This window comes from Vollenhovia emeryi, unplaced genomic scaffold, assembly GCF_000949405.1.
Source record: "Vollenhovia emeryi isolate VEMERY1.0 unplaced genomic scaffold, V.emery_V1.0 DF939184.1, whole genome shotgun sequence".
Lineage (NCBI taxonomy): Eukaryota > Metazoa > Arthropoda > Insecta > Hymenoptera > Formicidae > Vollenhovia > Vollenhovia emeryi.
Window position 1 is genome coordinate 703,804 of NW_011967182.1, and position 22,257 is coordinate 726,060.

The window sequence follows — 22,257 nt, forward strand, 5'->3', positions numbered from 1 at the left end:
GCAAAATAAAGCATCTGTTCTGTGCTTTTATTTTATTTATTCAAATGATTCGAACGTGGATTCGAATAAGTGTTATATAGAGACAAAACCATACGTATAAAATTTTGTGAGTTCATATTTAAAAGGAAGACTTTCAGTATTCTATATAACTGTTTTAATAAATACCCATTTTCAAAAATATTAAATATAAAGTATATTTAACACAGTCTGGATTTTACATAATTAGTCTATAATAATCGTATACGTTTTTGTATTGTTACAGTTTAACATGTATAGTTAGCGATGTACAACTTTGCTGTTGCGAACCGTATCAGTGAGTGACAAATTACTTTTTATTTTAAATTGACGTTGCGCATACAATTACTTCTTCGCGTGTATACAAATTCTTAAAAATATACAATGCTCGACCACAAACTGCGCGCGCGAATCGCGCGTTTTATCGTTTCTAGTATGTAAAAAAAAAGAAACAGGTTACCGACACCGTGAAAGACGTGTGTACGTAGGTGGAAAAAAAGGTGGAAACTTGAAAAATTGCGAGTGTTGTTAAGTTGGTAGTGTGACGCAATACCGCAGAAGTCAAACCACGGTTTTACAGCGGTGCACGTCGTATGTGCTCGGCGTCAAATAATTTTTTTCCCCTAAAATTTTTTCTCTATTTCTCTGTGGTCGGGACACCTTTCAAAACAGTTAAAAGCATTTCACGCGAGAAAAAGCCGAATTTTTACCTGTCAAATTGCGCTACGCTAGGCGCTCTGACTCGCGCTATATGTATACGAACAAATCGCGGGTTCCCCCCCGATCGAAGGTACGATGCGCCCGTCTCGTCTCGGTTTCCCCGGGAATTTCTGTAATTATAACACGTGTCGACTCGCGAAACTTAAATGCTCGATGGCAACCGCGGGAGGGAATGGCAGCGGTACCGAGCAATTCCCCGAGACGGGAGGAAGAGGTCGCCGTCGCGCCACCGTGAAAGAGAAAGGAAGGGGAAAAAAAGGAAGAGGAAGTTGAACGCCGAACTAAACAAGAATTTAGATTAAAATTCAGAAACGTGCGTCCGAGGATGCGAATACGGCGGGGAAATGAATGGATGCTCCAAGTGTATTGTGCCGCCGCCGTCGTCGTCGTCGTGCCGTACACACAACGACGCCATCGGCATCCGCGTTGCGGAACGTGATTCGCCCGACGACATAATTTCGCGATGTGCAGCCCGCCGGATATTTACGAGCAGCGCGCTCTCCTCGTTTTATCGCGATCAAAGGATCGTCTTCTCCGCCCGGCTACGCGCCCGTGCGCGCCCGCGTCTGCGTCTGGGGACCGGCGCGACGTTTGTGATTGTCACGTTTTACCCATTAAGGATTACCCGCGACTAAACTGGGAATTGTGACTGGGATAGTCCCTCCCGCGCGAGAAGATGTTTCGAGCGGATAAGTTTACAAACCCCGAAACTCGGAAGCGCCGGAGTCTCGCCCCGAGACGGCGCAACCCCTGCGTTATGCAACAGTAATATTTGCACGTACGTTCTCGCGCTTGATACGCGTGGTGTTTAACGAGTACTCGAACAGCGTGGCTTTCGTTGACTAATTAATGTATCGGGGGTGGCGCGAGATGGAAAACGCGACGAGCGGAATGAATGTCGAGGGCCAGCCGCGGGAACATAAGGAGGGAAAATTTGCCCGCCGGCCGATTCGTCGACGCCATCTTCTCGTTGGATGCTGGCATCGCTCTGGATACTCTCGCCCGAGCGGGCACACATCGATCGGAAAAACGCAGCTAATTACGATCGCGCGCGGTAATTAACGCGATGGACCGGTTGTCCTGCCTCAGACGCGATCCCCGACGCTCATTACGCACAACGCCGCGGATAAGTGACATGAAATTTTGCGATCGTTTCTCTCCAAGTGAGCTGAATAAATATTCGTGCGCGATAGAAAAGAATATTTGAGTTAAATTTAAAAAAGGACTGCTCCGCTATTTTCGAGTTTCAGGGCAATGTTTATAGAACTCTCTCGCGCGCGTGCGACAAAGCGCTGCAAAATAAATTTGTATTTCTAGCTTGATATCGAAAAAAAAAATTGGAGCGCATTGAATCGTATTGGAGCTATACCGTTGGATTTTAACTTTCGGCCAGCTACGGCGTGTCTCCTTTGACACACGGGGGCAGGTCCGTGTCACAGACTCCGAGTGCGCCAGCAGCCGAGAAGCGATTGATTATTATTAGATATCTTAATTAGCGTGAAAAGCTCACTTGACGCTTCTGAGCAGCGCGCGGGACGTGGGGAGACAATGCAAACTGACACGCTTTAATAAATGGCTCGAGACAAAGCGACACGCGCCTCTCGCGAGCGTAAAAGGACGCTATTAATCGAGTGTTAATTAACGGCTCCGTGGCGACTGCCGGCTCTCCACGTCACTCTACATCTTGATATTTGTTCGCGCGGGCGTTTTGCTCTCGACGGGAGGGGGGAAAAAAAAGAGAAGCGAGGAACACACGGAGGGATATCTGCTGAGAGCGTTGCCGAGAGCCGAGAGAGATACACCGGAAGGTGGCTACGTGAGTTAAAACAAAAAGCGGATACGGCACCGCGCCGCGCCGCGCCGGCCGCGCGTCGATATCAAATAAAACCGCTACTACTGCGGCGTACTCGACCCAATGCCCGGGGTCTAACGTGTCTCCCGTTTCAAGATCGTTGCTTCGCGAGAGAAGAGCCCAGGAACACGGATCGATTGGATAATCGCTTGCATAATGCGTTATTGCACCAACGGAGGCGCAGCCGAGGCTTTATCTGGCGCTCATTGCTAAACGATACCGTTGTGTCAGGCAGTATTGACGCAATATAAATACGCCAACGCATCTGTGATGTAACACGGCGACGAGTGAAAAATTCCCCTCGGACGTTACATCTCGCGGTGACAAAATACTAACGAGAAACGCGTCGAATGAAGAAACGCCGTGGCGGTAAATGTTAGACGTACACTTGAACACGACGGCTAATTGCGCCAACTGTTTTGTTACTAAATTGAAGCTTGAAATTATTTCCGCGTGCGTATTTTCATATTTAGATTGATCAAGTGAATGATGACGCGGCACGATACGATGGATTAAGATAATAAATATTTCAAGAGTAATAACGGTACATTAATAGCCTGACACGATTATAGTTTTAGATACGTTGTATAAAATAATTATAATACGTTTTAACGCGATGCGGAGCGCGTCATTTGACATTCCTAAATCCTAAATGATTATACATCGCCCATGAATGGTGCAAAGGATATTAATTGCTGTTAACGGAATAAAACACTCGACATATTATATCTATATTTTCATTTTAACGGCAATGTTTTAATTTGCATGAAAAATATTTCGCAGATGATTAAATTATACGCGATATGGAGCATTTTGCATTGAGTTTATATAGGGGGGTAATATTTTTGAGTAAATTTTAATGCGGGTTATTAACGAAATACCAGAAGCACTTTAATGCGTCAGGCAGACGCGGCTAAATTTCAAATAACTAATTACTCAAGTAGATATGCCTGACTATCTGTATAAATTTATATTTTACTATGTCACTATGGATGTAGATGGATTTACTCCATGGGAAAACCGCTGACCAAAATCTTGTACACCAATGCCCAGTGGACATTACTTTATCTCATTATCTTATTTCTCTTGTGGTGTATCTTGTTTCATCTTATTTCATCTTATTATATCTTAATTTAATAAGATCAGCTCGTTTTTCGTGTAAAAACAAATGAAAATGGACAGTCACCTTCTATTGCTCGTATGATTATTGGCCCGTTGTTGTTTTTCATTTATTATATCTTTATAATTCCCCAGCAAGACCTAATGCCTAAACTAATGGCCAAAGGATGCCTAGTAATGCCCAGTAATGCCGCAAATCTGTACACCGCAATGCCCTCGGCGGTTTCTCCCTCGGATTTACTTGACTTTGATTATTTATCATCGTTTCGTCCTTCATTGATGTTGCCTCGTTTTCCTCCTCCTGCGCTCCAACACTCCTCCTTATCTCCGTCGTTTGATCCGTCTAAATTCGGAATGTCATACCTCGAACACTCCTCAAACTTGCTACCCCGATCTTGCTATCCTTCCCCCTTATCGCTCCGCTAAGTTTCGGGTCACTTTTTCGTACTGTGCCGCCAAATATTATAATAAATCACCATCCTCCATCAGATCATCTTCCTCTCTCGCCTCTTTTCGTTGCTCAGCATCAACTTGCAATATATTGCATCGCCTGCCTTTTCTCTCGATTAACATTGCTGATATACGTCCTCGGATGGCAGGTTTTCAACATCAAAATTTAATCGCAAATCTTTATTCACAACGGTTACGCGATCTAACAATTAATTTTTCACTAAACAGATTTTACTCCAACAGATGATGCCTATTAACTTTGCAAAAACCCTGCTATCTCATATTAAAAGTTTATCTCATAATAGGAAACTTTCCTCCATATGTTGCGTAACGTTTCGATTTTATACATTTGCTCCGATCTTTATTTTACACCTAATCTCAGCAGGTAGGCTTTGTAACAACTTCTGTTGGTGCCTCACCTTTTGCTCTCAATATTATTTTCTCTTTCACTGCATCTCATTTTGTAGCAATAAATTGCAATTAAAATTGAATTAAAAATTTACTAAATAAAATTAAAAGCTCACGCATACATTTGTTCCAGTTATAAATTTAAAAAATATGAATATATAATTTATTTCCTGAGTGGTCGAATAGGTAAGACGCCCGCCTAGGGTGTAGGGAGGTCCAGGTTCAAACCCTGACTGAGTTAATATTTTTCACAATAAATTTCTCCAATTAGAATTTGCCAGTTGCGTCGTTTAGCAATTTTTCTACGTTGGTTGATAACGCACTGGCGTCAAATAATTCATTATTCTTGTTATATATAATTTATGTTACGTAGGCATTACATATGTATGCCTCACCTTTTGCGTTATTCTGTATCATATTTCTCTGCACCTCTTACTTAGCGATAAAATAAATAATAATAATATATTGCATATTGTATACATATGTATTGCATATTGCATAAATAACGTGTCTACGCTCTACGTAAACGTGTGTTTATATGAACTTCTGTCACCACGTAAGACACAGACGTATTTACTTGACCTCATTAATTGTTGAAAACTTGACATTTGTCAAAAGTGAATAACGTATACAATAAAAAGTGGACATAAATTATTTACATAAATTATACATATATGCGACACATGCGTATTATATGTTTGAAATGGATGCATATACATTACACAATTCAGCGTAATTAAAAGGAGTGTTTATAAAGAGCAAGCCTGCCGTATTCCACTTTTCCGAGATACTCCGGTTTCCGCCGTAGCTCCGGCGTAATATTGCAAATGTATAAACATCATGGCTGCGGCGCAAGGATTATTTACGTTGCTCCAGGGTAATACTCGCCGCGACAGAGTCCGCGAGAGGATCCTGCCGCGGAGAGCGTAGCCTCTGTCATTGCCCCGACGGAACTTAGAAACTCGTAACGCCAATCGATCGGCGAGAGACCGGTGCGTGGGACACTCGCCGTTGGCGAAAATCTTTTCAAACAACGCCGACCAACTTCAGATGAATCTCGGGGGGGTATTGGAAAATGCGCAGGGAACGGTCGCGGGGGCGAAAAGCTCGGGGCAGCGGCGGCCGAGCGACGCCGTGGAACCGCGTCCGCCGCCGAAGGGGGTAATGAACCCCTTGGGCGGCCGATCGACGGCGTGGGAGAGGCGGAGGGGCGCCGCGGCCGCGGACGAGATTCCGCGAGGCGTGCCGCGGAAACGGGACGGCGTCGCGAGGAAGCCGGAGTGTGTACAAGCAGGGTTCGACGTACTCACCGCAATGCAGTGACCTCCGCCGCGGTCGTTATCGGCACGCTGGAGTTTCCCTCCCTCGCGGTGTTGTCGGCGACGTGGCCCTCGGCGGACGGGGGTTGACGGCGAGGGACGGGCTGCCGTTGCCCGTGGCAGGAACCCAGCAGCGCGTACACTACCGTGGGACAGTCACGCTTCCAGCGGCGCGATACGCGCAAAATACGCTTGACGTCTCGCTCTCGGGATCACTCGGGATACTCCACCGCACCACACCGCGTACGCGCGCGTCAACGTCGAGGGCGCCGGGCAGCTGGCGCGGCTTTCGTCGCGGCCGCACACGGCCGGGGCCCGAGGAACGCGGAAGAGCAAAGTTTTTTTTCGGGGCTCGACGCGGCCCGCCGAATCGATGTGTGATGTTACACTTCCCAACTGTCTTTTTTGATTCTGCGGATGTGCCCGCGACTAGAGCCATCCCGCGGCGCGTGGGCGTACTCGCTGGCGCGCCGCCCGGCGGGAAATTCGAACGCGCCGCGAGAACGACGACGGGGATGTCGGTGAGAGCTGGACTTACTTCGATCTGTAATTAGTCGACTATTTGACGTTTCGCCGCGTCGACACAAAATCGGAGTTTCCTCCGAAGAGCGTAAAAGTGAAAGAATGCGGAAACAATTACAACGGAAATCAGTATCGGAGCCGATAAAATATTTCACGGATCACCAATCTGTTATCTCGAAGAAACACCTACAAATTATCGTCTTATTAATTATTCGTAAACTTAGGAAAAAGCAATTTATCGGTTATCTCGTTAGGTTTAATAGTGGCGAAACGAGGTATAAATAATATCTTGACTTTCAGCTTATTTCCTGCTTCGAGATACATTCAATTACAGAGAAATAAATAATAAATCGGCACAAGAGAGATCTGAAAACGTTTCTGTCGTGGCGGATATCGAGAATCACGTAATGTGCAACTTTTTAATATAATTTATTTGCATATAGAGTATAGTTTTTCACAATATATATAATATAAGAACATAATTCACCTTGTAATATTAATTTCATTAAATATAATATTAATACTTAAAATTTTTTTCATGATTGAAAACTCCACCGTATTTCGTTAGTAATTAATGATCGTAACGCAAGGGCGTAGCACGGTAAGCATATCTTTTATGTACTCCTTGTTGCAACTGCGGTATAGAAGCGTTCATTTTTTAATAATATATTACAACGTATATATATATTTTTTTTATATTTACATGAATATATAACGTAATTAAGTCACGCATTTCTTTCAGTTCGTGCACGTAAGTATATGTAAACAAAACGTGTTGTGTACCACATTGAGCTAGCTTAGAACAATTAAGTCTCCTTCCGTCCTAAATTAAATAAGGCATTGGTAGTGAAAATAGATATGTAGATAAAGACACATAAAGTGTAACACTGTTAAACAATAGCTACATGACGCAATAATAAAGTCAACGTGTCGTTACATCGGTAAATAATAATGCAAACGTTAAGTAGTTACATTCTAATGCGTGATATAATTATCGTAAGGCATTAAGTTTTACGGGCTATTTATATAGATGAAGCATAAATGCGGTCATTTTCAAACAGAATATCTACCGAATAATACCTACATTTAAATCCTCTTTTGATATAATCGATTTACAAGTAAATACAATTTCAACGCGCTGTTAATAAAATTATTTATGCGCGATACATAGGATATCAAACGCGATTATGAAATCCATTAGATATCTTATCGTTCATCTACTGCCTTTTCACTGTGCTTGTGATGTTTTTCGTACAGGAATATAATACAAGAAGCTATAATAATAAAGCATACTCAAATTTAATTACAAAAATTTACGAGTCTCTCGTATCGTCTGCATTACATTATGACAATATTCTGCAAGTCCATCTAACGTTAGTTGCATGTAATACTTATTGCTTCACCATACTATTTGCAAATCGTAAATTTTGTATTGTATATATTGTGTATATCAAATGATGTATGCACGCACACGCGCTTGTTTCGTCATATTTAGAAATAAATTTAGTCTTGTTACATCTTAAAAGTATAATCGTGTTAAGTAAAGATTTTAATAGATTTAAAGTGTCAATTTACAGACACTTGTTTTGAAAGATAGACTCGGAGAACACGGCACCGTACATGCATAATGACAATCTTCTTCCGTACCCAATCTTAACTTTAATTTACGAAGATTGGACTGCGCGCTGGTTGTTCATTGTTCCATTAATGAAGTTAGGGTCTTATACGCACTTCATGACATATTAGATTACACTGGATACAGCTTGTCATCTCCAAACTAGGAAATACTAACATATTAAATGTAAGCTTATATCTTGCTTATATGTATATATATATATGTGTGTATATATCGCTCTGTAAATCTAATATGAAGATGAAGGGATGCCAAAGGATATTCATTTATCAGCGAATAATGGGCGCACTTTGCATACAAATCTAGATTTTACGAACGAGAGACTTATTAAAATAAGAAATTTCATAACCGGAATTTAAGGCCACAAAACCTCTGTCATGACAATATTATTTATTATCTAACGGGACGTACCAGTTTACAATAAAATAAGCTGTACAAACAGGATGGAATGTTATATTAACTCCATATCCTTCAGAATGTATGTTAATTCGAATAAATGTTACAATATACAAGATAGGCATTCGTATCTGATTTCGTCATCTTTGATTATTAACAAGAAGTTTCAATACTTAAATTATTTTCGAGACTATTGAGTTTTGTGTTGCACCAGAATATTAACAGAATATACATAACAATTTCGACTTCTGGAAAACAATGTGATCAATTTCCTTCTAATATACCCTACGCACAAAATATACTTCCTGAGTACAACATATATCCTTAAGTCATTAATAACTTACAATCAGAAGAACAAGCAAGGTAAAATTAATAATATAACCTGTAACCAATTAATTAAATTTTGTTAGTTGGTCAATATAGTCTTTTTAAAAATTAATTTATTAGTGTTAAAATTCTGTATATCTTATTTAGTATGTTAATGAGATAAAATATAAATTTTCCTTCGATAACTTACTCTAAACTGCATAATTTCATTTCGTATTGCTTACAATTAGCACAAAACGAAATAAAAATTTAGAAATAAAAATGTTATTTTATTAGCTTTGGTGTCTATTATTTCTTGCCTTTTCTTCTAACATTATATTAACTGTTTATAAAACTGTTTATATTCTTCTGTACATCATAGGAGTACATTATACGTTTTTTAACAATACAATTTCTATGTAATGCTATTTTTATGATTTGATAATCAAAAGGTATTATAAAAGGAACAACATATATATAAAAGCAAAAGAATATAAATTAGTTTATACACATATATATGCAGGTATGCATGTAAAATATGTGACAAGCTGTTTATTTATCTTTATTCTTCAACAAAAGACATAAACAGCTTTATGTAATCAACAGTGGAAAAGAGGAATTAAAAGTTTGCATGCTATTAAAGTTGAAAAAGAGAAGCATAGTTTGGTGTGCCATAAAAATATAATTAAAATTATGACATATATAATCCATATTTACAATACTAGGAAAGTTTGATTCATTAGAAAAAACAATGTACTTTTTCACAAAACAACAGTCTATTTCGAGTATGCATTATAAAATTAGAGAGTAAATTTTTTAACTAAAGAAAAAGTTAAGTAATTCTTTTTGCCAAAATTTGGTATTTATACAATTGAAAATTTCAATAAGTTTTATTAACAATAAAGTATCATTATATTAATATCTTGTGATTTGAAAGTGGAAAAAGAAAAGTATATCTATATAAAGAAACTTTTTGAGTTGCAAAATGACGCAGAATGACATTGAGTGTTTTTATTTTATTTGCACATTAGTACAATGTCATTTTGAAACAATTTGTCATAATTTTATCATATACAGCCATTTGCACAAATTGCTTTTTATCAATAACATTCTAATATTAACAAAAAAAGAATCAATTATTAAATCAATATCATAATATCACATTGTTACAGCAGCCAAATCACTTCTCCCAGAAAATCCCATAGTTGCAATAGTAAAAATATGGCATGTCTTTAAGAGTGGATTAATTAATGTCTGACTGCAAGTTTAACAGTCTACATCAGATTATGTAAACATTTTTCATTATAACAAGTGTTTTCAAAAGCGTAGTATATGCTAAAAGACTTATCGAAAGTTATAGAAAAACTAAGCAACTTTTAAATTTAACTTTTTAAACGTATTATTTTCAATATATTTACTGTTGCCACTCATACTGAGGAGACAACAAAATCATTAAAGTGCAGAGAATTCTTTAAATAGATAATCGTATTAAGATAATATACTTTTTTTTGTGTGTACCTCTATTTATAGGTATATGTAATATATACATTATATTACAGATATCATCATGAACAAAGGTATTTCGTGCTAGTCGACTCCAGCAAAGCCTTGAGAACCTTCAATTGCTTTAACTAGCTTATCCCTGAGTTGTTGATAACTTTTATACGGAGGAAGGTCAATACGATTAAAACTGAAACAATAATTTATTCAGTTTATCAATAATTTATTCAGAAATTATTGATAATAAGCAAAACTGATAAATTATATTTTACGATTTTTCTTTGATATATTATATATTATAGTTATATAATATGTAATAGTTTCAAGTGGAAACTGGCAAATAAATTACTTTTCTTGAGTAAAAACTCACCAAGTATGAGCTCTTGGATAATTTTCTGGTGTACCCCACCTCTCGATTGTGAATAACTGCGGTCCATTGCTGCCATAAAGTTCTTTAAATCCATTCATTGGAACACGTGATGTGCCAGTTACAAACTGTAATAATCTAGAACGCATTTCGTTGCTAAATGACAAAACGACTCTCCAGAACCACTGCACAACAATGTGATTTGCATGATAGTCTCCTTTATATAAAGTATTTTGTTTCCAGTCTTTCACATCAATATGCTGTATACCACACATTAATAATTCCAGTTCATGTTCATCGAATATTTTCACCAATGTTGGTGGTATAAGAGCGTTGAACCCTTCCAAAAAGGCATTCATTTGTTCCTGCACACGAGATACAAATCGCCATTGGATAACTAGACTTATATATTCATCCTTATTTTCGTCGGTCAAAGGAATATTAGCACCATCTGGCTTTAAGTCTCTTTGGGAAGTATGACCGAAACTTTCTTCGTCGAGACTGAAAGTGAGTTCTAATTCACTGGGATCATTCTCTTTAATCCATAGAAGAGAATTGTAATATTCAGAATCAACACTCTCCATGTCCTTCAGATCAATTGGTTTACCCAACATCATTTTATAAAACGGCCGAATAAAGAAAGCTAAAAAAGGGAATGTTTAATTTATACATACATATATTATTTTACTGATTTTTAATTACTATATATTAAAACGTACCATCCAATAGCTTGCCGTGATAAACAGCCATTCCTGCTATACGTCCAATAAATTTAAAGTAATTCAAATGCTCTTCATTACATACTCCAGAACAAGGATTAATTTGCAGTGTATAATTATCGCTAGAAATAAAAATATATCACTTTTATTCTGTAATCGTATATATTATGAGCACTAAGAGTTTTCATACTCACGTTGCAGAATACTCAAAGAGTCCATAGTATGGATTAAACATTTCCTTAGACAATAAGAAGAACCATTCTCTTGCAAGGCCACCATAATCTAAGCCTACTTCTCCTTCAAATTCTACCCATAATTTTGTTTTTAGAATATCAACTCTGTTAACGGAGCTTATAATACGGTACGAATCTTCCAAAATATTGTTCCGTCCAACTTTTATCTCAAACTTATTAGGAACATTATTCTGTAATAAGATATACATATCTATAATAATCATATCAATGCTAAAAGTGATTTAATGAACAATAAACATTTACGTACAGGCTTTCTCAATTGTGATTTCAGATATTCATATTTACGCTTGTAATCTCTTGAGTATGGTACAGCCTGAAAAAGAATAGTAATTTACAATGTTTCAAATGCATATATGCATGTATGTATGTAGGAAATATATACATATTTCCCTATATAGAAAGGGTCGATATAAAAAAATTTGTAATCATACCGGGCCAGCAATTTGGGGATTAGACATGCGTGGATCTTCCCATTGCGTTGTTCTTGTATCTATAACGAAAGAGATAAATAAATATCCAGATATAATATTATAATTTGAATGTGAAACTTTTATGAAAAATTATACACATACTGTGGTCTATAAAGAAGATTCGTCCATCCGTGTGTACTCTTTCCTCCCACCCTTCTGGAAGCGGTCCTAATTGATCTAAATCAGGTCTTGATGTTGTTGATGGTGCAATGTGATTAGGAATAGAACTTGGTCTTCCCGTTCTAGGATCAATCCAGGTTGTTGCCCTCTCATTGTGATCAATAAAAAATATTCTACCATTAGGTGCTACTTGCATGCCCCAACCAGGTGGCAATCCTTCATCATTAGATACGGGAAGAGTAGGTTTAGGAATGTCAATCTAAAATTTTTACAATAAAAGAAAAAAATTGAAAATTAGTTAACACTATGAATAATATTTCATAGAAATCATAATTAAACATACCTGCTCCGATGAACGTCTCGAACCAGCCGGACTGTCGATATCATCAGTCTGTAAGTATAAAGTAAAAACGTTTATATATTACACCCCAATAAAATAAAGTATGTGAAAATACAATGAGAATAATATATGTATCAATTAATACAATAAGCTAGTGCATATATTATAATTTTGTAAAAATTATTTTAAATACAGCTTTCTTTATTACTTTAGAACATATTCTTTATATGTACATGAGAGATTCATGCTAAAAATTTTAAATACATAAAGAAAATTTCAAAATAAAATATTCTAAACGAAGCATGCTACAGATATTCAATTGTAAAGCAGTAATGCATGAAATAACTTAAAAATACAATTTGATAAAAAATAACATCACAAAATATCATGTTACAAAGACAAAAGAAAATCTAAATTTGTAAATTCTACCTGATACTATAACTGAAACTTTTGTAGATGTATAAAAAATGTTTGCATACTTTTATATACGTCATTTAATAACATATACTTTTACGAAATATAACTAAACAGTTATAAAGAAACTAGAATATACGTGTCTGTCTTTATGTAATGCACATGACTTAGCTTTATCAGAGTTGAGTCAGATGGAATTGATACATGAAATAAAACTTACATATGCTATTATTCACTTTACAGCAAGCACACAAATGTAAATATATACGTATGAAGCGTTACATTCAGCTAAAAGTGAACATAACAACTTTATGTATATTAATACCTGTTCTTCAGATTCGCTAAGGTAGCCACGTTGATCGACAGAACGTCCGGAGTCTGAAGAAGTATCCCCAATACCCCCTCCCCTATGATCCCCACCCTCACAATCTCTTGCTTCCGAATCTTCATCGTCCTCGCGTAGAACTTCACCATCCTTACACACACATGCACAAATTTCTACATACTGCATGCTAATCATACGAATTGTATGAATAGATATGCTAATTAGAATTCCGGAATTAGAAATGCGGACGCGATTAAAAATGTTGTTTAACTAATTAGGAATATATTAAGAATAAAAAGCTGCTTATGCTTCACGACAATCTTGTATCTTGTAGCAAATTCGGCAGCTTGCACCAGTGCGCACTGAGCGCACACCAAGTTTACTTTTTATATTTATGGTCATCTCAAGTTCAAAATTATTTAGCCAAAAACATGATCCGTACGAATGCTATAAGGATCATTTTACTGGCTAAGAAGTATTTTGAAAAGCATTTAAGACGATCTTTAAATATATAGCAAATTTGATTGCTTGCACTAGTGCGCACTGAGTATACACTAAGGCCTATTTATAGACAATTTTTACATTTAACTTTGTCTTAAATACATGTTCTAGGGGTATTTAGCCAAAAAATGATCCGTATGGATGCTATACAGGTCGTTTTATTGGTTAAATATTTCAAGGGATATTTAATACGATCCTTAAATATAAGAGTTGACTGTAAACAAGCCTTGGTGTGCACTCAGTGCGCACTAGTGCAAGCAACCAAATTTGCTAATAGGAATTAACTGTAAACAAGCCTTAGTGCGTACTCAAAGACTAGGGCAAGCTGCCGAATTCACTATTAGTTACGCTTAATACCAAATTGCTATATATTGTATACATCTACTATTTCGTCAGAATATAATACTATTTCACTACATTTCTAAACACATTCTTACGTGAAAAAAATATGCATAACAAACATGTTTATACAAAATATATCCGTACCCGTTATTGAAATATTAAAGTGAATAAATCTTGGGAAAAATGTAAGGAAATTCTTGTGCCAACATCATAAAGGAACATCATAAAGTAAAATAATTTTATCAAGTTTAAGTTGATGTGCAGTAAAACGATATGCCTGTATTCTTCTTTTACCAATACGCTATTGATCAGATATACAGCATATTTGCAAATAACGATTGTTTCGTTACATATGAAAATTTTTGTGCGTGTGTGTGTACGATCACATATATCTTACGTGAGATATGAATAATCATAAAGAAAACATAGTAAAATGCCTGCCAGTATGGAGATTTGAAAGCAGAGAATATTATTATGAAAGTTTAATTTTTTTTTTTAATGCAGGGAGATGCGATTCTTTAGAAATGTAATTAAAAGACATCCTATTTCTTCCATAAAACTAAATAAGTCTAATAAATTTAAACATTTTCTAAAACATACAGATATATATATATAATGTCGAAAAACGCGGAGCAATAACGTAAATAGCTATTCAAAACAAAGCATGATTATAAGGTGGACTTAATAACTCAACGTTCTCCTATATATACGCTTAAAAAATGTTTTTTATACAAGTATTATAGTCCAAGTCTTTATATAACATATGTTATATTTATATATGTTGAGTTTATGCAAAAGTAGCAATTTGAAACCTTAATAGAACACGCTGTTGAACTTACCTGCGTTACTACCGAGTTCCTATGTCTACCTTCATCATCAGCACTAATATGAAACCGTCGTTGAAATTCGGTAGCCGCTGTATCCAAATTACGTTGCTCAACAATTCCGCTCGTCGCTGTTGTATCTCTACAATAACATTTTGAAATACAAATGCCACATTTCGAAACGATATCGTACATGGAATAAACGCTGTCACGTACGGTTCTGGTCGTTCCCATTGTGTGAAACGCGCTATATGATTAACATAGTATGTACGACCATTGGCGTCCTGTCTTTCTTCCCATCCTTGTGGCAATGGCCTATTAACCATCGTAATCTGCAAAAGTATTTGAAACAATAGTTATTAGTTGCGTTGCTCTTATTTTACAAGTACGCAAAGGATACATTCAACTGGTGTACATAAGAAATGTATGATGTAATACAAAGTTACTATTAACAACGGTGTGTGTACATACATCTGCACTTTGTTCTACTGGACTGTTACTCTCTGGCTGTACTAATTCCCATCCGCCTGAATCGGATACGTCTCCATTGTCATTTTCAATACTGGATGAGTCGGAAACGTATGCATGATACAGTTCCAACGTTCCCTTAACTCGTGATCGCTGACTGGAATGATTACTAGCCATATCCTCATAAGTTATTCATATTTTGCATTCGCAAATGAAAAAGTACAAAGCAAACAAATTTCAATAAAATATTTATGTAAAGTGTATATACAGTTAAATATTTTCTTTAATTACAGAGTCAAATTATGTACATAGTGCGTATCACTAAAAATTTTACGTAAAGCGACTGAAATTATAATTGATAATTCATCTTATCGCTGGTGGGGACCGGTGGAAAGTTGTGAGATACCAAACTTATATATCGCAATGAGATGTAAATAATGTAAATCAGATCGAGGTGTGTAACGTGTAAAACTAAATTGGAAAATATGTAGCGTCAAGCAAAATCGTCAAAGACACTTACCTACGTGGACGAAGTACATAATTCCTAGCAGGAATAGCGCGACCTTCTTGTTCCTTTGGCAAATTAATCAATGTTAACTCAACCATACCAAGAAAATCATCCCTTGTCAATCTATTCTCGTCGAAAACTTGCAAGACCAATTTGTGTTCTACTGGTTTCACCTGTCAAAAAAGAAAAACAGCTCAGAACCTTGAAGCAGCATGGAAAATGTCTCGGTGGTGGCGCTTTCCGCACGTTGGTTTGCTCCGGTCTTTTTTACACGCCACTCACCCTAAATACAAATTCCTCCTCCCAGACAGGATTCAGTGTCTTCTTCTTGGTTCTTGTAAGCGCAGAGTCCACCGTCTGATCGCCATGTATTGTGTTCAAGTCCACGCGTACATAGGGATCGCTCGCACCAAAGATATCTTTCTTAGCTAAATGGTGCCCAGCGATTACTTTTAATCTCAACTTGCTCGTTTCGTCTCTCTAAATAAACAAAATCACTGTGTGACATGATCAGGCGTCAAAATTACGTCCCGATATCGATGAACGTGTTCGAGACGGCATTAATAAGTGTGAAATATATATGTACATATATATATATAAAATTTATATTATCGAAATTATAACAAATACTGAGACCTAGTTGGGATCGACAAATGCCTCTCCACGAAATATTTCCACGATGTTTCGAGCGCTAAATAACAAGAACACAAGTTTCGCGGTACGGAAAGAAGCTATCAAACGACATGACTGATTATCATATTGGCACAATGGCAGACAAGCCTTTCCCAAATATCGCACTATATTGCACAAGACTTGTCGCCAGCAATTACACCCAAGTTGACTCCAAAAGTGTCGGGCACAACAACGACGAGCGTCGAAACGTTATAATCGGTAATTAACGCGCCATTTGGGAAGACACGTGCGAGCGACGTCGTTAGGGCACTGTGCTACGTTGCAGGTGTAACTCGGGATTAACGTCGGGAACTGGACATTTCCCCTGGCGGGATCGCGCTCGCTCGCTCGCCCGCCCGTCGTCGTCGTCGTCGCGACAAGCGCCGCTGATCGAGACGCACCGCGTACACTCAACAGCGACGAGGCCGCTCTCGCGGAAGGAGGAAAATGAAAACGTCGCGACGATAAACAGCCGTGCCCGAAAGCAACACTCGTCCACGTCGCCGTCGGTTGCGCCTTTATCGGTCGCCCAGAACCCAACCTGTACTTGTCAAGCTGTCAAAGTGGTGTTACGTACGGAATCGCTGTCGACTCCGACCGTCGGATTGTAACCGTAAACATGTTCTTCTGCCATTAACGTTACGTGTGCTCGATTGGTACCTAATAGCCGACCGCACGTTCTCTCTCCCTTACTATTTAACGGGCCTCACAGTCTCTTGCGTGTGCCATCAAGAAACCTATTTTGCGCTAACCCCCCTCCGCGCGGCTATTGCGCGACCGAGACGGATGTGACATGCCCGCTTCCGGGTTCAAAGATGGCCAACCCGCCTTTTAAATATTCAGAAAGCGGCAAACGCGCGGGCCGATCGCGCCCGAGATGTAAATACGAGAAGTCTCGTCGAAATTATTCGCAATCTGTCTTAGATCCCCGCAGTGCACAACCTGCCTTTCGTGATAGAAATATCATTCATTCGCGGAGACACGCGGCACGTTGGAAAATACCAGGTTTTCGCGAGAAAACTTGCAAGCGATAAAAGACGCGCGAAATGCAAATTCCTTAAAATACAAATTTACGCTATTAAAACCACGCTTCGCTTACACAATACATGCGTAAATTTTGAATAAAAAATAATATTGCGTGTACTTTTTTGAAGAAATATTTCAGGAATTTTCTAACATGAAATGTCGTTTAAAAAATTATCCTCGAACTGCCCTCGAAAATCACTGTCTTCAGAAAGGAAATTAATGCAAAGAGTTGTTCTTATCTCAAGATTATGAAACGGTTCACACTTGAAGACATGACTAAAACAACGAAAATTACGGTGTATCTTTATAACTGGTTTACGTAACTTTTTACGACCTCATGAATTCAACAACGTTTGAATAGTCACAAACACGGGCGGCTTATTCTCGCATCTTTATCTCAAGGCCTGTGTCCACAGGCTAGAACTTGACCTAAATTCTAAGGTCTGTTCATCTCATTTTATTTACGATTTAAGTGACGACATTGGTCGTTGGCGCAAGCTGGAGCACGTCGGGGCATGCGACGCGAACAGACCTCTAGTTTCGAGAAATGTGTAGCCAATCAGCTTGCAACTATTCCATTAAAGCTGCAAGTTAATTGGCTACACATTTCTCGGAGCTAGAACTTGGACCAAGTTCTAGCATTGTGGACACAAGCCTCAAATGAGATTCAACTCAGGAAACCTGGCACTCGAATGCATTCGAAGGAGAAACGTATGCGAAAATTCTGCTCTTGCAGACGAGCTACAAGTTGATTGGCTATTCGTATGGCTTTCAGCCAATCGACTTTCAACTTTTCCGTCGGAGCAGAAGTCTCGCATACGTTTCTCCGTTGCTTCTCTCTCATTGGTCTGCCCAGAGCAATGTCGGATGCGCAGAAGGGATCGACGCAAAACGAAACAACTGGCGGAGTGAACCTACTAGTTACAGTATGGTTGCATTAAGCGTCGTCTACAATAACCGGCGTAAGCGTGGAGTAAGAAGAAGTAAGAAAACCTAACCTTTACCTTTCAGTGTAAAAGCTAAAGAATAGACATAATTTTTTTAAATATTTGTAGCACTGGTCGAACTACGCTTTAATTCGCCGCGAGTAAGCGTCAGAGCTGAAGTAGGAGTAGGAAATGGAAATGATCCATTTCTTTACTCCTACTCTTACTTCTTACGCCAAGCTTACTCCACCTATTGTAGACGACGCTTTATATGTCTCTTCCCCTTCCTCCTCCGTTTCTATACACGTATGTCAATATCTCACCGCGGGCTCCGACAAAGACACTCGACCAAGTTGCGCGTTGACTTCCATCACACGTGATGCGGAACGGTGCTGTGTGGACCACGTGTGGGCGCGTCTTCTCGACGGGAGTGAATCGACGCCAGCGTAGATCGGATACGTCAGGGTGCCTGGCATCTTTCGTTCTTTCTTTATGTCTTTCAGCGTCACTGGTCTCGGACTCGTCGACTCTGTGCATTACAGTTTTTCTTAAACGTCGTACTTGGGATTACCTCAACTTTCCAACTATGTTGAAGGAAATCTATTATGTGCATACTCCACGGCGTATACGTTTGCGCATAACATCAAGATCCTTTCGAAAAGTGCACTTTCATCGTCACGTTTTTAATCTCGTATAAATATCTACATTACCTGACTTGTTTCCCCTTTAAAAGTCTATAGTGTGCGCACATACACGCGTGACATTAACTATAGATTCTCTAGTATTGAAATGCACCTTGAGCGATGTTTTCGAACGCAGCCAAAAGGTGTTATTCTATCCCCCTTCAAAAAAATTTTGATCGTGTCAAAGAAATACAGCAGATTTACATAATTTCCTTTGACGTTGACGATGCAATTAACGTGTTTAATTAACATTCCCTGAAAAATTGATAACGAAAAACATTCATAATGTTTTTATCACTTTTCAACAGAGTACTTAAACTCTCCTTATATTTTGCAGTGATTGTACATTACATTGAATTTCATCAGGAAAGTTACGATTCATTTCGAGAGATATATATTCAGTAATTTCAATAACTGTCATCTCACTTATCATCGATTTCGTAGTGCTTTTAGCAAAATACTTTCATCGCGGTTAACACGTTTCTTTAAAACCGGATTTATAAGTTCACGTCTCTCTTCATCAACGAGTACGAAGTAATAACAATTGGTGTTGTAAAACCGGATTTAACTGGTTGTACAACGTCTTACGTCAATAGCTGTGATTACGGACGTGATTAAGCCCTAATTAATATTAGTAACGTATAAACGTAGTCATTAATTCATGCTATTGAATCTTTAATATATTGTTTGTGAATTTTTAAGAAGTTACGTTCACACTTTACGCCAGGCGCCAGGCAATTCTTGCGCGCTGACGCACGCAAGAATTTCAAATACGGTAATTATAATAGAGATCTTACGAGCAACTTATATAATTTATAGCTCTATCTAATAGCTCTATCTATTATGCAAAATCAGATAGCAATTCATTGTTTTCCACGCGCCCGTTATGTAATAATGTAATTTCCAAGTCTACCTACATAATTGCACCAAGTTCCTGATTACAGGCTGGACACACGAAATACAATTCTGTGGAACGACAAAAGTCTCCCTGCTTACATTTGACACATAAATCTTCCTATATGTATACGAAGAAAAAATAAATAAAATTACAGAAACAAGAAACGGCTGTGTGCCCTTCGGCGAGAACAAAACTGCGAAGCTAAAACATCCGTGTTATAGGTGCAGCTTAATTTCCTAATCGATTTAACGATCGGTTCACTCGTATATAAGTCACATCTCGGCACCGATCTCTGCACTCGACGCCACGATCTTTGCGGAAAAGGAAACGAGCGTGAACGCTCGTTCGTCCTCGGGCTCACTTGATCACTAACACACGGCAAATGTTAAAATTTTAGATAAGGCGGTATCGTTAATCATCGCCAAGATAACGCGCAACACGCACGCGAAAGGCTGCCTATCGTACGGCGATAATTTCGCCGTGTGTACAGGTGGACGGGCAGTCGTTACTGTCTACCTAACCGTCTCGAGCTGTAGCTTACTTAGCAATTTCGCGTATGCAAATTTGTATGCCGCCTAAAATGGAAGCTATCGAAATGCATTAAACGCGCCTCCCAACGTACTTATCGTTCAGATCTTTCAGCGTTTACTTCGTGTCCGATTCACGTACATTTTTCTTCTCCCCTCTCTCCCTGCTCTATCTCTTATCAACTCGCTCGTCATCGATTGATACAGATTTCTTTGCGTAGAATTTAGAAATAATACTCGGAAGTTAACGACAGCGATATGACGCATCGGCTGTATCTCTTCCTACATCTCTTTTCAATGCGACGTTACGTTATTATTAACACGGCAATTCCCAGATAGCCAAATCTGCCGGAACAAATTTCGTCAAATGCCGACTACACATTTAGAAGGCAGAAAGACTGCAGATTGCATACAGAAACTGATATATTCGACATGTTGCCATGTCAGTAGAAATACAACAAAATCTTTTGACATAACTGGGCCTGCTCGGTTTCTGCGGACAATCTGTTGATATGCGTTATATGTTTTACAGACTCTAGGCAGGAACAGAGAACAAACCTTCTGTTGCCGAAACAAAAACCAAGTGCGGACACAAATGGCTATGGCTTTGGTGTTGGCTTCTGATGAACCTGCTGCCAATCTGGTAACACAAAGCAATTCCAAACGCAAAGAAAGGATCCTCATTATAGCTATACTTTTAAAACTAGTATGAACGATCGGTTGTGACTTTGAGAGCTTTTTGTTTTGATCGGTCATGTGCAATCGACGCCCCTTCGTTTATAGGAAAATATAATTGCATAGTCAAAATAATTATAGTCAGAAATATCATTTTTATAATTATCTATATCTAGAATGGTATAGTGATGTCGCTGTGTACGAGTTATAAAGGGTAAGGGTAATTAATTCAAAAGCAAATAGTATTGTTCCCATAACCCTAGCTGGTTTCCTTTTTAATTTTTAGGTTTACAGGGTCTATCCAGACAAACTTGTATGTACAAGTACATAAACATACTGGGGGTCGATTTCTGGAACTTAGGAAAATTACAAAAGTGAGTGAATACTAGAATATTTGTAATTTTAACCTATGAATTCGTTCACTTTTGTAATTTTCACAAGTTTCAGAGATACACAATACACCTCCTCATCTCTCTTACGAACTGTCACGAACGCTTCATGCATATGACGAGCATGTGACATGCACGAATGCGACTCGAGCGCTGTCCGTTGACAAGCGCTCCCAGTGATTCTTTTTGGAACGAATATTTCTCGAAAATGTCGGACCACTCTGATTACGCGAGTTCGGTCTCCTTCCCTCGTAAAAATTTCGTTTTCGCGAAACGCATAGTAGAACAGTCAGAAACAGATAGAATTTAATGCATGTTCTATCCGTTTCTAACGGAATTTTTACCAGGGTTATACAGACTCCATAGGCTTGTTTTCTGTTCCTACACTGGTTCCTACACCAATGCAATAAATTAGAGTGAGCAAGCATATTTCTTTCTCATTCGACAAACATTTTGCAAGACGTAACACAGCTCAGTTCTAAAAGTATAACCCAATCAGCGCTAAGCGCTTACTGCGCGACTTCTCCCCTGAACGCGACCATTGGCTAAATGATTTCTGAATGTGATTG

The 22,257-nt window shown here is 38.4% G+C and overlaps 1 protein-coding gene across 4 annotated transcripts; it reads right to left on the reverse strand.

The window, feature by feature from the left end:
- Nucleotides 1-8,409: 8,409 nt before the first annotated feature.
- LOC105562733 (E3 ubiquitin-protein ligase Nedd-4) lies at nt 8,410-20,238 on the reverse strand. 4 transcript variants are annotated; one of them, XM_012013786.1, is made up of 16 exons: nt 20,117-20,238; nt 18,840-19,045; nt 16,175-16,372; nt 15,905-16,065; nt 15,388-15,541; nt 15,133-15,248; nt 14,932-15,058; nt 13,250-13,399; nt 12,514-12,561; nt 12,153-12,429; nt 12,012-12,070; nt 11,828-11,893; nt 11,521-11,750; nt 11,327-11,448; nt 10,611-11,250; nt 8,410-10,430 (listed from the first exon to the last, which is right to left on the reverse strand). In XM_012013786.1, exons 2-16 carry the CDS (start codon nt 18,990-18,992, stop codon nt 10,328-10,330), a joined length of 2,604 nt encoding a protein of 867 aa, XP_011869176.1. In that variant the 5' UTR covers nt 18,993-19,045; nt 20,117-20,238; the 3' UTR covers nt 8,410-10,327. The 4 variants fall into 4 exon arrangements, with proteins under 4 accessions (XP_011869176.1, XP_011869175.1, XP_011869178.1 ...); XM_012013785.1 differs by having other exon boundaries at nt 15,388-15,553; nt 20,117-20,236; XM_012013788.1 differs by lacking the exon at nt 13,250-13,399 and having other exon boundaries at nt 15,388-15,553; nt 20,117-20,231.
- Nucleotides 20,239-22,257: the final 2,019 nt, after the last annotated feature.

Coding starts and splice junctions, on each gene's coding strand:
- LOC105562733 (XM_012013785.1), bottom strand. CDS start 18,992: ATGCCAGGCACCCTGACGTATCCGATCTACGCTGGCGTCGATTCACTC. Junction 13,400..14,931: donor GGAACTCGGTAGTAACGCAG/GTAAGTTCAACA, acceptor TGTGTGTGTAAG/GATGGTGAAGTTCTACGCGA. Junction 12,562..13,249: donor TTAGCGAATCTGAAGAACAG/GTATTAATATAC, acceptor TTATACTTACAG/ACTGATGATATCGACAGTCC.